The sequence below is a fragment of the Schistocerca serialis genome, chromosome 8 (assembly GCF_023864345.2).
Source record: "Schistocerca serialis cubense isolate TAMUIC-IGC-003099 chromosome 8, iqSchSeri2.2, whole genome shotgun sequence".
NCBI lineage: Eukaryota > Metazoa > Arthropoda > Insecta > Orthoptera > Acrididae > Schistocerca > Schistocerca serialis.
Window position 1 is genome coordinate 207,116,531 of NC_064645.1, and position 15,028 is coordinate 207,131,558.

Consider the following 15,028-nt stretch of genomic DNA (forward strand, 5'->3'; position numbering starts at 1 on the left):
AGCAAAATTTGTATACATAACATAATTAGAAGCAAAAACTGACACAGATGAAAGTGTATGAGGGAAAAGGGGGCGAGGGAAGGGGGTGCAAAATGTTAAGCTGCTTGTCTGCAAAAATGTTCTTCAACTGGCCATGTTTCTGTGACAGGTAAAATATGCACAGGTAAAATATGCATTAGTGCTATCCATTTTTTGCATATTTTCCATATCAGGTAATGCATGTAAGGAGAGTGAACAGTGTTGATGTTGAGTGATACTTGTGAAGGACATGGAGATATGGTGAACATGTTTGAGACAGCTTTATAAGTGCCTGACAGCAGCCTCATTGTGGGTCTCCACGGTAGTGGTACATGTGACTATAAAGCATAGCAACACATCTCACTTTCCTTTTACTAGACCGATGAAAAAGTGCAGGTGAAAAAATGTGACTTCATTTACTAGTAACATAAAGAGCATCTTCTGTGCTCGGGTTTGTTGGAATTTATGTGCAAATATGAGAAAGAAAACCCTGCGGGCACAGCATAGAAAGCGATGATGTATTTGTGATTTGGACTGACCAATGAGGGTTCACTTGCACTTTGTAGTCATGCTTTGGTGGTGCCGTGGACTCCAAAGAAGAAAGGGACCTGATGACAATAGTCGAGCAAGAAAAACGAATGTTGTTATGTGGGCACTATCCTTTGCTGTTAAGTACGAACTTATGGTTTTGGTGAAGCATCATGTATGAACATGTTGTCTGCAAAGCTTTGTTAATTATCATTTGTGAGTAGAGAACTTATTTAAATAAAGAAGAATTACAGAAACCGTGTTTTGTGATTTCTTAGTGAGTTGTTTAAATGTAGAAGCTCTATTAGAGCCCTCGCCCCTCTGCAATTGGGAAAGAAGTCAGCTGCAAATACATGGCATTGCATAGCAGGACCACATCATCAAGAGAAAACAAGACGGTGACCGGGAAATATGAAAAAGAAGATGACTGTTATTGCACGGAACAAGTAAAACTTAGTGTCTCGCAATATATTGATCACTTAAAATCAACCCACAACAAGAAAAACATTTCACTATATGGTCAGCTGATCGAATCATGCAATATCCAAATTTGTGGGGCATATGACAGTGACCCAGTGATAGACTGCACGGGAACATGAGGGCAGGCACACTCAATGTCCAGGTTTCGGTTGACCATGTCCGACCCCCACGAGTGATGATCGCCATATTGTGCACCAAGTACATTGCAACCCCTTTACATCTGCAACCACCATCAGAGAACAAGTAATGGACACACTGCAATATTCTGTGTCATCCTGCACCTTTGGTCAGAGACTAGCAGCAACCAGATTGGGGAATTACTGTCCCATGCGTAGGCTGCTATTAACACCACAACACTAGGGCTACATTTGGACAAGTGCTGTGACCGGGAAGCATTGACTGCTGATAAATGGTGTCTCATTGTGTTCAACAATGAATAGCAGTTCTTCAACTACCCCAGATGACAATCGTCAGTGAGTATGACGAAGTCCCATTCTTCCAATGTACTGTCCTGGCATTATGATGGTGGGAACCATGGGTACAACTTCATGCTATGGCATGTAGTGATTGAGGGAATTCTGATGGCATAGCGGTATATCCCAGACATCCTGCATCCCCGTATATTATCTCTCATGTGACAATATTGTGGTGTTATTTTCGAACAGGACAGTGCTTGTCCCTACATTGCATGTGTGTCTACGAACTTTTTACTTGATGTTTAGGTATTCTGTGGCCAGCAGTATCTCAGATCTGTCCCCAATAGTTTGGGACCAGCTTGAATATCAACTCTGTCCCAATGCCATTACCCGGGATACCATGAAGCAGTGACAATAGTTGTAGGCCAGATTGTCTCAGAAGAAGATAAATAGTTTTATGACACCCTTCCCAATTGAATAAGTTCATGCCAGAGGGGATGGGATGTCATACTGATAAGTGGGTTCTTACAACCAAGATCTTTATAAATTTTACTTGATATTGTAATAACTGAAATAATATCGCTTATCCTCTCAAATCTTGAAGTTTCTTTACACTTTGTCATTCCCTTTTAAGTGCTTGTTCTTCTTCTTTTTCTTCTTCTCCTTCTCTCTCTCTCTCTCTCTTTTCTTTTTTTCCCCCCTAGAGAATATGTAAGAAATTGCTTTTCAAAATGTCCACTGAAAAGACTGTAATCTCATTTCTTCTGAAATTACAATCTATGTGTCACTTGAGTAACATAAAAATTATCAATATTTATTGTTGAATTTTAATAAATTTTGTTATTTACTCTAGGCATTGCTCCCGTTGTATGCATCTGCTGAATTGTGTATGAAGCTGGAGCAGTTCACAAAAAAATTTTTGAAACGGCTTGTCTGTATGACATTAGACAAGCAGATTAATGTTTCTGTGCACACTTTTAAGATTCTTACTTTTATATACAGGTAAGCCTTCACCAGAATAAAATTATTCTCAGGTTGTAACAGTAACGTGATTCTCATCTTGTTGAAGTTTGAGGAAGGCTTATTTCTAAATTGCAGTATAATTTAGTAACAAGAAAATATGTTAGTTGACATTATTCATAATAGCAGAGTATTTTCCCAACAACTGTTTATGTCATTCCATTTAAGCCAGTAGCTGAGTTGATAAAATGCTGCCATCAGGTGCTGTTCTCATTGAGGCGATAGAACATGTGATGTGAAATATTGCAATAAAGTACTTGCTGCATGATGCTTATCAGCACATTGGTGATGTATGAGTATAACCTCTTCTGAAGAAGGTGTTATTGTGGCTTACTATTATTTACAGTTTATAAAACTGAAAAAGAAATGTAAGTACTGGGTGTGCCTGTACAGTGTGATAAATGTCAAATCTAGCTCAGCTGTGTTTTTTTTTGTGAGCTCTCTCAACATATATCACAAATTCTACTTTTTGGGACAACTAGTATCAGCTACTCTCACAAAACAGGACACAAATTTTCAACATGCAATTTCTCCTGCTGAGAAGGTATGAAGGTTGTACCAAAAGTAAGGTTCCCAATCAGCTACAGCCTCAAAGGAAGGTGCTAGGCTAAATTCAACAACAGTGCCGTGTGCAGTGGTTCCCCCATCCCGGGGGACATTATTCATAATAGCAGAGTATTTTCCCAACAACTGTTTATGTCATTCCATTTAAGCCAGTAGCTGAGTTGATAAAATGCTGCCATCAGGTGCTGTTCTCATTGAGGCGATAGAACATGTGATGTGAAATATTGCAATAAAGTACTTGCTGCATGATGCTTATCAGCACATTGGTGATGTATGAGTATAACCTCTTCTGAAGAAGGTGTTATTGTGGCTTACTATTATTTACAGTTTATAAAACTGAAAAAGAAATGTAAGTACTGGGTGTGCCTGTACAGTGTGATAAATGTCAAATCTAGCTCAGCTGTGTTTTTTTTTGTGAGCTCTCTCAACATATATCACAAATTCTACTTTTTTGGACAACTAGTATCAGCTACTCTCACAAAACAGGACACAAATTTTCAACATGCAATTTCTCCTGCTGAGAAGGTATGAAGGTTGTACCAAAAGTAAGGTTCCCAATCAGCTACAGCCTCAAAGGAAGGTGCTAGGCTAAATTCAACAACAGTGCCGTGTGCAGTGGTTCCCCCATCCCGGGCCCGCCCATCCGCGATTCACTACATTGCTCAGTGTTGGCGTGGCAGCCATCAGAGATGGAAGTGTTGATTGCCGCTCCCGCCAAGTGCGAGGTTCGAGCAGTAATTCGGTTTCTCCATTCAAGGAAGTTACCGGCCGTGGAGATTAATCGGCAACTGACTGAGGTTTATGGTGAAGAGTGCATATCTGTTCAGCACGTCCACAAATGGTGCAGGGCTTTAGCTGAGGGTCGCATGGAAATTCAGGATGAAGAATGGAGTGGAAGACCACCGGTTTCAGATGCTGTTGTCCAGAAGATCAACAGTGGGCTGCTCAAAGATTGGAGAGTCACTGTCCATGAACTTGTTGAACGCCTTCCTGAAGCTTCCCATGGCAAAATTTAAAGGACTTTAACAGAAATGTTGGTTATCGCAAGGTGTGTGCTCACTGGGTCCTCCGGATGCTGACTGACAAAAGGAGCAACGCCTTGACAGCTCGCAAGTTCCTTCAACAGTGTGATGGGGGAAGCAATAAGGAGAAGTTGTTGGAATCTGCAAGCATTCTCACAGGAGATGAAACTTGGGTGTTTCATTACACCCCCAAAACAAAACAACAATCTTGTCAGTGGCGTCACTCCCATTCACTGCCACCAAAGAAATTCAAACAAATGCAGTCGGCAGGAAAGGTTATCTCAACTGTGTTTTGGGATTGGAAGGGGGACAACAATAAACTCAGACAGATATTGTGAAACATTTACCAAACACCGTCAAGCATTAGAGAATCGCCAGAGAGGACAACTGACAGAGGGAGTAGTGATTCTTCACGACAACACTTGACCCCATTTCGCTCGTCAAACACATGAGCTTTTGAAGTGATTTGGGTGGACTATTATGCCCCATCCCCCGCATAGCCCAGACTTAGCCCCCAGCGATTATCACCTCTTTCCCAAGCTAAAGGAACACTTAGGTGGCAAACGCATCAAGAGTGATGATGAAGTCTGAGCAGAGGTCTCACGCTTCCTCAGCAAGTTGGTGGGAGACTTGTTCAGCTTAGGAATACAAAAGCTGGAAGACCGTCTTCAAAAGTGTGTCGAAAAAATGGAGAGTGTTGAAAGATAGACAAAAGTGTAACAATAAACAATGTTTTCTATTTCTAAAAACTATGGGAACATTACTTTTGGTACAACCCTCATAAGGTGGTAAAAGTGTGTGAATGACATTAAAATGCCGCCATGAAAAGTTTATTTTTAGTAATACTGTGCTGGCATAAGGTAGCCCCAGCACTTCGATCAGCAAAAAGGTTGTGAGAAGATCGGTAGTAGGTGCAAGCAACATGCCTATCAGGAGAGAGGCCAAATAGAGACTCACAAGCAACGTGCCACCAACGCTCTCTCGACTGCCAGTATTTAGATCGCTGTCGTGGACTGGAGGGCCAGTCAGTCATCCAGTGAGTCACTGAGTCATCAGTCGCAGCTCAGTTGCAGACTGCACATAGCGACGAGAGTAGTGTACATAGTGAGAAGTGTACTTCACCAGCAGTGAGGCTAACATGGACTACTAAAGATGAGCTTGTTCCACAACACCTGGACTATCTCAAGTTAAGTAACTTCTTGTACCTATGAATAAAGAACCCTGTTAATACATGCGTGCAGTTAGTGTTATAGAAGGGGATACTGGCCACCAAACAATATGCTCTCCGTGCTTCCCATAGTACAAACCTACAGTGACAATGAGACATCACAAAAAATACCATCGAATGTGGTACTGTTAAGTAGCCAGGAAATTTGACAATGTGTCGATATGGAAAGAGGCAGACATGGACTTCATCATTTGGGTCTTGAACGTATACACAAACCGTCCACCTCTGAGTTAGAAGTCAGGGGAAATTGGGCAGTAGTCAGGTGCTGGATACCGTAACAAAAGAAAGAGTCTTCAAACTCCCGCAACAGAAATTGTCAACTGTTATTGGACATGAAGGTCATGGGGGATCCCTCATTGGCAAAAATGACAGATAATGCACAGGCAGTGATAGTCGACAAAGTGACAGTCGACAATGTGGAGGACAGCTTAGCTATGTACAGAAAATTTGGCAAAGCGTTGACTACCAAGAACCATTTCCTGCCCAAGAAGGATCTGTGAAATTGATATGCACCGTGTCCTGAGGGTACCCTCGGTCTGGCCCAAGGGAAAACTGGTGCGGTAGTGCAGCCGGGTTGGGTGCATAGGCCCTGCGAGTCTGCACCAGGTGTTTGATGTCAGGTTTGATCCCAAGCCAGTAGACAAGACGTCACACCATCTTGATGTAAGTCACACCACAGTGCAACACATGTGCAATGTTGAGTGGATCATGTAAGAGATAAAATGTACACCATGCAGGATCCACACCTGAAGAGTCGTGCGCCATCTAAACCAGTTGGACAGCTGAAATGTTTCCCAGAAAAGTGAGTAGCAGCTGTAGAAAAGCAAGTAGTAGACATGGCAGGTGTGATCTCTCATGCTGTCGATGGAAAATCTGAGAAGGCTTGCTGCAAAGTATCATCCAATGCAAACACAAGCGCCTCCTGCCAATCGAGTCCCAAATAGTCCCTACTGGCAGCCGTGATAGTGCATCAGTGCTCTCATACTGGGCAAATGTCATAGCATTAATTACTGAGAAAGGGGGCCCACCTTTGCAATTTAGTCCTATTTGGCAGCTTGGCATGAGGGCTAAGTGCAGAAGCCATTGGTTAATGATTGGTGATTAGGAGGAACCTTGCCATAAACAAGAGAACGTGGAACTTTTTAATTCTGAAAACAGTAGCCAGTGCCTCCTTTTCCATCTGTGAATAATTGCATTGTGCTGCAGAAAGTGTCTTTGATGCGTAAGTGAAGGGCTGTTCACGCCATCCAGGGGACAGAACCACCCATTGCCGTATTGGCTAATATATCAGTGAAAATAATCAATTTTTTAAAATTTAATGTAACTGGGTGGATATGAAATCTATTCATCAAGTGGCAGCAGGAGAATACATATAAAAAGTATTTAAATTTGCAACCTTGTGGAGCCAGTGGATCCTTCTTCTGGCAGAAGGGAAAGGACTGGTGAGGCTTAGGAAATTGGGAGATTCTGGAGAAGTTCTCTAAAACTCTGTGTCAGGGGAAACTTACCATGTGGGATGGAAAGGAAAGACTGGTTATTGGAGACTGTACTGGCTGGGATTTGAAAACCTTCATTTCATCTGGTGCAGTTCCCAACAATCAATGTTTCCTTCTCATCCCATTCGGTTAGTCTTCCCTGACCTGACATTCTGGTTGATTTTTGCAAACTTTTCCCATTTGCTAAACCTCATCGGTCCTTTTACTTCATCCCTTTTGCTTCCCCTTCAACCCTTCTGCCAGAAGAGCCACAGGCTCCGAAAGCTTGCAAATTTAAGTACTTTGATATGTGTATTCCCCTGCTGCCCTTGTTGAGCAGATTCTTTTATCCATCCAGTTCCATTATGTTGTCATACTTGAACACATCACAGGCCAAACTTGAAGGTCTACATGGCGTGAAAGAAACAAACAGTGAACAGAGCACAAACACTGCTTGAGGTACTGAAGAGCAGACCAGACAGATATTAGGTCCTTTTGGTGAAGCTGTTTAAGAGGATGGTAAATGTGCATGGCATGGAGAATGAGTGTAGGATAATGTGAAATTTTGCTCAAAAAAGTCTGGAGATCCTTCAGGTTTTTTAGTACCGACAGGTTGTCGATGACTTTGATAATCCAGAGGGGTGAGCACATATTCCAAAATTACATCTTTGGGAAAAACAAACTGCACTTTTCCAGCTTGTAACGAGGGCCATTCTTCAGAAGACAGGAAACCTGTAAATGTTCCTGTCGTGTGGAGCTTACAACCCAGATGTCATCAAGGTAGTTTATGGGACAGGGAATGTCCTGAATTAACTGCTCCAAAGTTGTTGTTGTTGTGGTCTTCAATCCAAAGACTGGGTTGATGCAGCTCTTCATGCTACTCTATCCCATCCTCTTCATCTCCTAATTACTTCTGCAACTACTTCCTTCTGAATCTGCTTACTATATGCATCCCATGGCCTCCCTCTACAATTTTTATCCCCCACACTTCCCTCTAGTGCTAAATTGGTGTCCCTTGATGTCTCAGCATGTATCACGTCAACCAACCCCTTTTTTAGTCAAGTTGTGCCACACATGATCTTTCCACCTAATCTTCAGTATTCTTCTGTAGCATAGCATCACATCTCAGAAGCTCTTATTCTCTTTTTGTCTAAACTTTGTATCATACATGTTTCAGTTCCTTACATGGCTATACTTCAGACAATTACCGTCAGAAATGGTTTCTTAACACTTAGTCAGTATTCGAAGATAACAAGTCTCTCTTTTCAGAAATGCTTCTCTTGCCATTGTCAGTCTACATTTTGTATCCTCTCTACTTTGCTCATCATCAGTTATTTTGTGCCCAAATAGCGAAATTCAAGTGTCTCATTTCCTAATCTAACTCCCTCAGCCTCATCTGATTTAATTTGACTACATTCCATTATCCTTGTTTTGCTTTTATTGGTGTTCATCGTATATCCTCATTTCAAGACACTGTCCATTCCATACAACTGCTCTTCGATGTCCTATGTTGTCTCAAGCAGAGTTACAATGTTATCGGCCAACATCAAAGTTTTTATTTCTTCTTCTAGAACTTTAATTCTTACTCCAAATTTTTCTATGGTCCTTTACTTCTTGCTCAGTGTACAGATTGAATAACTCCCTTGTAAACCACTGCTTCCCTTTTATACCTCTCAACTCTAATAACTATCTCCTGGTTTTTGTACAAGTAGTAAATAGCCTTTCACTTCCCGTATTTTTCCCCTGATACTTTCAGGTTTTCAAAGAGATTATTCCAGTCAACATCGGCAAAACCTTTCTCTAAGTTTACAAATGCTATAAATGTAGGTTTGCCTCTCCTTAGCGTATCATCTAAGGTAAGTTGTGGTATCAGTATTGCCTTGTGTGTTCCTATATTTCTCCAGAATCCAAACCGATCTTCACTGAGGTCGGCTTCACTTGATTTTTACCTTTTTTTTTTTTTTTACAGAATTCCTTTTAGTATTTTGCAACCACGACTTATTAATCTGATAGTTCAGCAATTTTCACACCTGTCAGCAACTGCTTTGTTTGGAATTAGAATTATTAGATTCTTCTGTAAGTCTGAGGATATTTCATTTGTCTTGTGCATCTTGCACACCAGCTGGAAGAGTTTTGTCATGGCTGACTTTCCCAAACCTGCTCCATATATAACTGATAAATGCCTGGTGCAGATGAAATTCCAAAAGGCAAGTGATTAAACTGGTAAAGCCCAAAGGGCGTGTTAAGTACCAAGAAAGTCAAGGAAGCCGTATCCAATGGCACCTACAGGTATGCATCACACAAGTCAGTGCATAAAAAACACTGGCTCCCAGATGACTTCACCAACAACTCCTCCGCCCAGAGAATTGGATATGAATCTGAGACACACTGCATGTTGCCCATCAGTTTAAAATCATTTCAGAGGTGCATGGCACTGTCGGCTTCTGAATCACCACCAATGGGGTGGACCACTGACTTGATGAAATAGGAGAATGATGCCCTGATCCTGCCAATGCTGCAACTCAATCCTTACCTTGTCGCTTGTGGAGAAGGGAATGGGGTGGGGACGACAAACTTTAGGCTCTGCTGACAGCTTAAGAGAAACGTGCCTCAAAATTTTCTGCCCGACCCAAGGTATTCTCGAAAAGCCGGTTGTACTACCGTAATAAGGAGTCCAAATCTTGAAAAGGGACCAACTACTGAAACACTAAATGGACTTTTGAAACTATCTGGAAGCAAAAACCAGAAAAAGCCTCTAATCCAAAAATATTTTTACCAATGGCACATTGTCTGCTAATAGTGTAAGTTGCTGTTCCACATTCTAATAACATGTTGAGATGGAGAATTGCCCCCTCAAAGGATTACACTGTTTACTGTAAGACATGAAATTGACAATGGCTGTTGTGATGCTGGGCAGCTCAAGAGCCTGCATGTATCTATAAGTTAATGAGACTGACCATCGCTCCAGAGTCTTTTTGAAATTCAACCAGTCACCCATCCACTGCCAATGTTAGCAAAATATGTTGGAGCAACATGTATGGGACTTGGGAGACAGTCCCATACTCCAGTGAAAGCACATGGAATGTCTGATGACTGTCCCGCGGCCCACTGACGGTCACAAAAAAGTGCTAAGTGGCCTACTTCATAGTATGCACTACACACAGCCTCCTCTTGTGGGCAGTCTCATCAAACATGCAGCAAAAGACAATCCAGGCAGGGCAGCTAGCTTACTCATTGAGTGAAAATAGTGTGATGCCAAGAACCCAAACAGGCAGGAATTATGACATTGCCATCAATGCGAATCTGCTGAATGCGATGGAGGCAGAGATGGGTAGTGCCGTGGTGTCACTGTGCAGGAATCGTCAATGGCGTGAACACATGGCGACTGGTGAGAGGGATGGCTGCCTGGGGAACCCTGTGGCACAGCGGGACCTGTTTACCATGCATGCCTAATTGCGCCACCTGCCGGTTGTTGGAAAGAACATGCCTTGCAACTGCTGTAAGCTCATGTGGTACTGCAATGTGGGAAATGTCAACTAAAGAAGATTGACAAGGGGAAAGCCTTTGATGAGACTTCAAGATCAGATGCTAACTGAACAATCACATCCTGAATTAGCGAGTATAATTATGATGTTGCTCATTTGGGACTCCCTCAATGACACTTTTGTGAGAGACCCTGCACATCGGTGATCTTGGCTGCGTGTGACTGTCTGAACTGCTTGTGGTGTTGGTTAAGTTGCAACTGTGCCACCACTACATGAGTTTGATGTCGAAAATACTGCATTAGTAACCAACAAAGTTTTTCAGAGAGGAGCCTTTCGCGCCCAGCGGAGGGCTTCAGATTTTGTACGGATTCATACAACCACACGCAGCTGGACAATACTGACGTGGCTTTATCGATTGGATTGACGATATGTCCTTCCTGGTAGCACAGCAAGAATTGGCACAGGTAATTTTTCCACATTACCATAGACTCACAAAACAGGCAGAAAGTGGGCGTCAGGCCCACCACCAGCATGGCACGGTCATGAAGCAATTCCACATTCCAGTTAACAGGTCCTGCATCTGCTCGTGCTGCTGCTTCTGCTGCTCGTTCTGTAGGTACAGCTGTTCCTACCAGCATTTCAGAAATGCCGCGTATATAGCCGCCCAAAATTAACGTTATAAAAGGGGAAGAAAAAAATGGAAGTGTCACACGTGTAAGACTGACCTTCATCACCACTTTAGTACCTGCGAGATGTGACAATGCCAGTGAACAGAAGTCGTCACAAGAAACTGTACTGGCTGACGGTGGCTCAAGAAGTCGACGAACAGGACCCTGCAAGAGGAGATGAAAACTTTCCATGTGAGTCAGTCTACAGGCAGGCAGAAGGTCAGAAACCTCGTACAGATGTGCATGTGGATACACACAACACATGGCAGGTTTTGGTGGCTGATGACTGAGCACACGTCAACAGTACATGGCACAAGGTGCAAGTTGAGTTCTGCAGTGGGTTAACGCAACATTAGAACTGCCCCACCCAGCTTATTGCCACCAGTTGGTAAACACTTACGTCATCAAGTCTGCCCATACAACTCATCACATGTGTCCCCCATGGCTGTTGCCCTCACTGTTCTGCCATAATAACCATGCCACTGGTCTGTCTCCATCACGATATCTGCTGGTGGGAATACTAAGTTAATTTACTGCTTTCACAGTGTTGATTGACAGTACCATCGGTTCTTGGTAGAATATTTTATTCATTTTGAATGAAAAAACACTCTACATTGGTGTAATAGCCTACAATATTTATTATTTATTACACAGAGGGGTTTTTGGCTGTTATGCCGTCATTAGGTATAAAGATACGTTTGCGGGCAGTGGAGTTTTGTTGGATCAAAGATTTTAAACTGGTGTATCAACCGAGTATCTCCGTTTCCAGAAATGAAAAATGTTAATGTCAGATATAGGAATAAAATAAAAGGGACTATTTCAGTGTAAATGCGATGTAACATTATTTAACTCAGATAAAATATGCGACACAGTAACTAATGGGCTATATACAAATTACAACAGTTGTTCATAGAAGAAAATAAATTGAGCCGTAAACTTTGTTGCGAGGCTTAAAAGTTGTGGCTGAACAAAATAACTTCATCTTTAAAAGGTCTTAAATTACAAACAGATAAAATGTACTAGTGAGAGTAAGCAGATAAGTGATACAGCTGTGATTATGCAAAGTAATTTTTTTAACACAACAGGAGAAATTGTAGCAACTGCAATAAAGGAAAATGGAGCATGTGAGTAAGAGAGGTAATTTACAATATGACCATGGTGAGATTACGAGTAGTATCTGCATTTAGAAGTGTCTAGTCAGGGAACTGTGTAGTCATTTAGTACTAAGCTTGGGCTGATAGACATATGTTTATTAATTTCCATTATTCCAGGATAGTTTGTCTTCCTTCCTTTATGGATGTGACATAATACTTCATGTTTCACCTTCTAGATATTGCATTCTTTAAGCAGGTGGTCAGCAAAAGTAGCGTCTCCTTTTCTAAGTTTCCGGGCTTCTGTGATGTTCCTTCAAGTTATGTGTACTACCAGACAACTCAAAAAATCCCTGAAGCAACTAAATACTAAACACAACAGTATAAAATTCGTAATGGAATTTGGGGACAGCTGCATGCATTATTTAGATATAATCACAGACATCACTGACTGTATACATACTTTCAAGATTCATAGGAAACCTATCACAACAGATGTTGTAATGCCTACCAATTCTCAACACCCAGTGACCCTTAAGTGTGCTGCATCAGTCAGTGATACATCACCTAATATCTATCACCATGAGTGAAGACAACTTCCAAATGGAATTAAATACAATCAAACAAATAGCTTCAAACAATGGCTACGTTGGTGGACACCATAATGCACAGAAAGCAGAAACAACAGATGTACTTTCTTCTTTGCCCTGTTCTCAACCCACCACCTAAAGAACACAATAAATGGTGCAAAATTCCATATTTAGGAAAAGTCTCACTGGATTTAACCAGGAAGCTTAAATCCAGGAACCCAAGAATATCATTTTATGTGCGTTACACTGTAGGTCACTTTTTGCCCAGTGGTAAAGATAGAACTCCAGCTTCGGAAATGAGTGGAATATATAAAATCACTTGTGGCAAATTCTAAATAGATAAATCTGAAGTTGGAAACTGAGAAAAGGAGGTTCTGTTTTCGCATATCACTTGCTTAAAGTAGGCCATAACTACAATGCAAAACATGAAGTATTACATCACTTCTGTAAGGGAACAAGGATGAACTATCTTGAAATGTGGCCATCAACCCAAGCTTAGTACTGAATGGCCAGGCACAGTTCCCTTACTTGCCATTTCTAACTTCAGATATTACTCATAATTCCACCAAGGCCGTGTTGTGAATTACCCCTCTTACTCACATGCTCCTTTTTTCTTTGTTCCAGTTACTATCATATCTCACTGTGTTACAAAATTTTACTTTGTACAGTCACAGGTGCTTCACTTACCTACTTAATCTCACTAGTACAGTGAAACCGCTATTTTATGTTTTTGTGCAGTCCAGACTTCAAAAACCCAAAAGTGAGGAAAATGCATAATCAAGGAAAATGTTAAAAACCCTCAAAAATATGAGCAAAAACACATGTGATGGACATATATGATTAAAAATTGCAATCCTCTCCAATAGTTTGTGTAGAATCTGTAAGTGAGGGAAATTAAATGTACAATACAGTGTTTATACAATAGTTTGTGATAATGAATTTCATCAGTTCTTAAAAAATCACAGATATGTAACAGCAAGTACTCATCAAAAAATTGAAATTGTAGTTAGGTAAAAGTTAATTGAGCTGCTTTCTGACATTCATGTGTTCAAAACATGTTTTCTAGAGATCATCCACTCACCCAGAAAATAACAACAATTGATGAATATGTTGAATTAAACCAAAAACATCACAGGAGCTAAGTGGTTAAACCATAAGCATAAATGTGGACATTTGCTTAATGACATACTTTTGTCACCATTGCTGTTATTGTTTAATGATTTTCTTATGAGCCGCACTTCCGATGTTCACCACTGTTAAAGTGTTCTTTTAGGCTTGCTGAGAGAAACAGATATGTGAAAAAATAAGTTTGCTTCCCTAATTGACGTTAAAAGCTGATTAGAAATTGGCTCAGTGAATTTGTATACTCTGTGTAAAATGTAAATTAGAAACAAAGCTCAGGTGCTACAGTTTCGCTTCATGCCCTCTATCACTGCTGCCAATATTTATGATCTACAGAGTGTGGTATGTGTGTGGTGCAAAGTATATACATGAGTAGTGTATGTAGTTGTTGCCATTGTATCATGTCAGATTTGAACAAGGAAGTCTTTAAAATGTGCTATCGCAAAACCCTTGTTCTATTTCCGTGGGACATCTGTCATAGCACATCATCTGCATGAAAATATATTTTCAGCACTGCACAAAATGATTTCACACTACCTGCGCACCTGTCAGTAAGGGCTGCTCCCCCTTCCACATGTCCAGTAGACAAGCTGATTTTGCGTGTGTTAGTGTGGTGTGGTGGCTGCACTGGCTACTAGATGACTTAATAAGTCTCCAGCCAATAGGAGTTCACGAGTCAGAAATGAGTGAAGTTTCCTTGATTACGACCGAGCATATTTTTCGAGACTCAGTGTTTGAATTTAAAAGGTTGGCAGTTGATATTGTTGCTGAATGCAGTACATCTGAAATACAAGCAAAAAGTTGAGACTGAGCTATAAGTGGCACAAGAAAAGATGGTGGCAGAGCCACTTCGTCACATATTGTCTCGGTCTGGAGCACTTCTCATGGACTGCCTTCTTTTTAGTTACCACTGCAACCTAGCACTAGTTGTATCATAATTGCACAGTGAAGCTAAATGTTGCAAGTTGTGTTGGCAACATTAATCATGGATTACGTCAGGTTTTCCTCTTCACATCTCCCCCCACCACAATGGCCTAAAATATTCCCTTAACTCTGCCACCACCCATGGTGCGAACCATCTCTCTTTTGTGCCACTTACATATCATTCAGTCACATCAAATATCATTAGGAAGAAAACGAATCAAAGTTAAGTGAGACATGAGTAAGAATGTAGGCTCGGGGTAAACCTTACTAGGAAGAAATGTTGATCTTACGGGTTTTTCACAGGGAATACTAATATTTGGCGTAGAATTGCGAAAAATGTAAATCGGATAATGTAAAATTGCAGTTCCACCGTATATCTTACCTGTTTGTAACTTAG

The 15,028-nt window shown here is 41.2% G+C and overlaps 1 protein-coding gene across 1 annotated transcript in view; it reads left to right on the forward strand.

Annotated features, from left to right (window-relative positions):
- The first annotated feature begins 5,617 nt into the window (after positions 1-5,617).
- Positions 5,618-15,028, forward strand: part of LOC126416923 (cohesin subunit SA-1-like) — a 191,642-nt gene continuing 182,231 nt past the window's right edge. The window contains exon 1 of the mRNA XM_050084806.1: positions 5,618-5,712. Coding sequence (XP_049940763.1) covers positions 5,618-5,712 — 95 coding nt within the window. The remainder of the gene's footprint in view (positions 5,713-15,028) is intronic.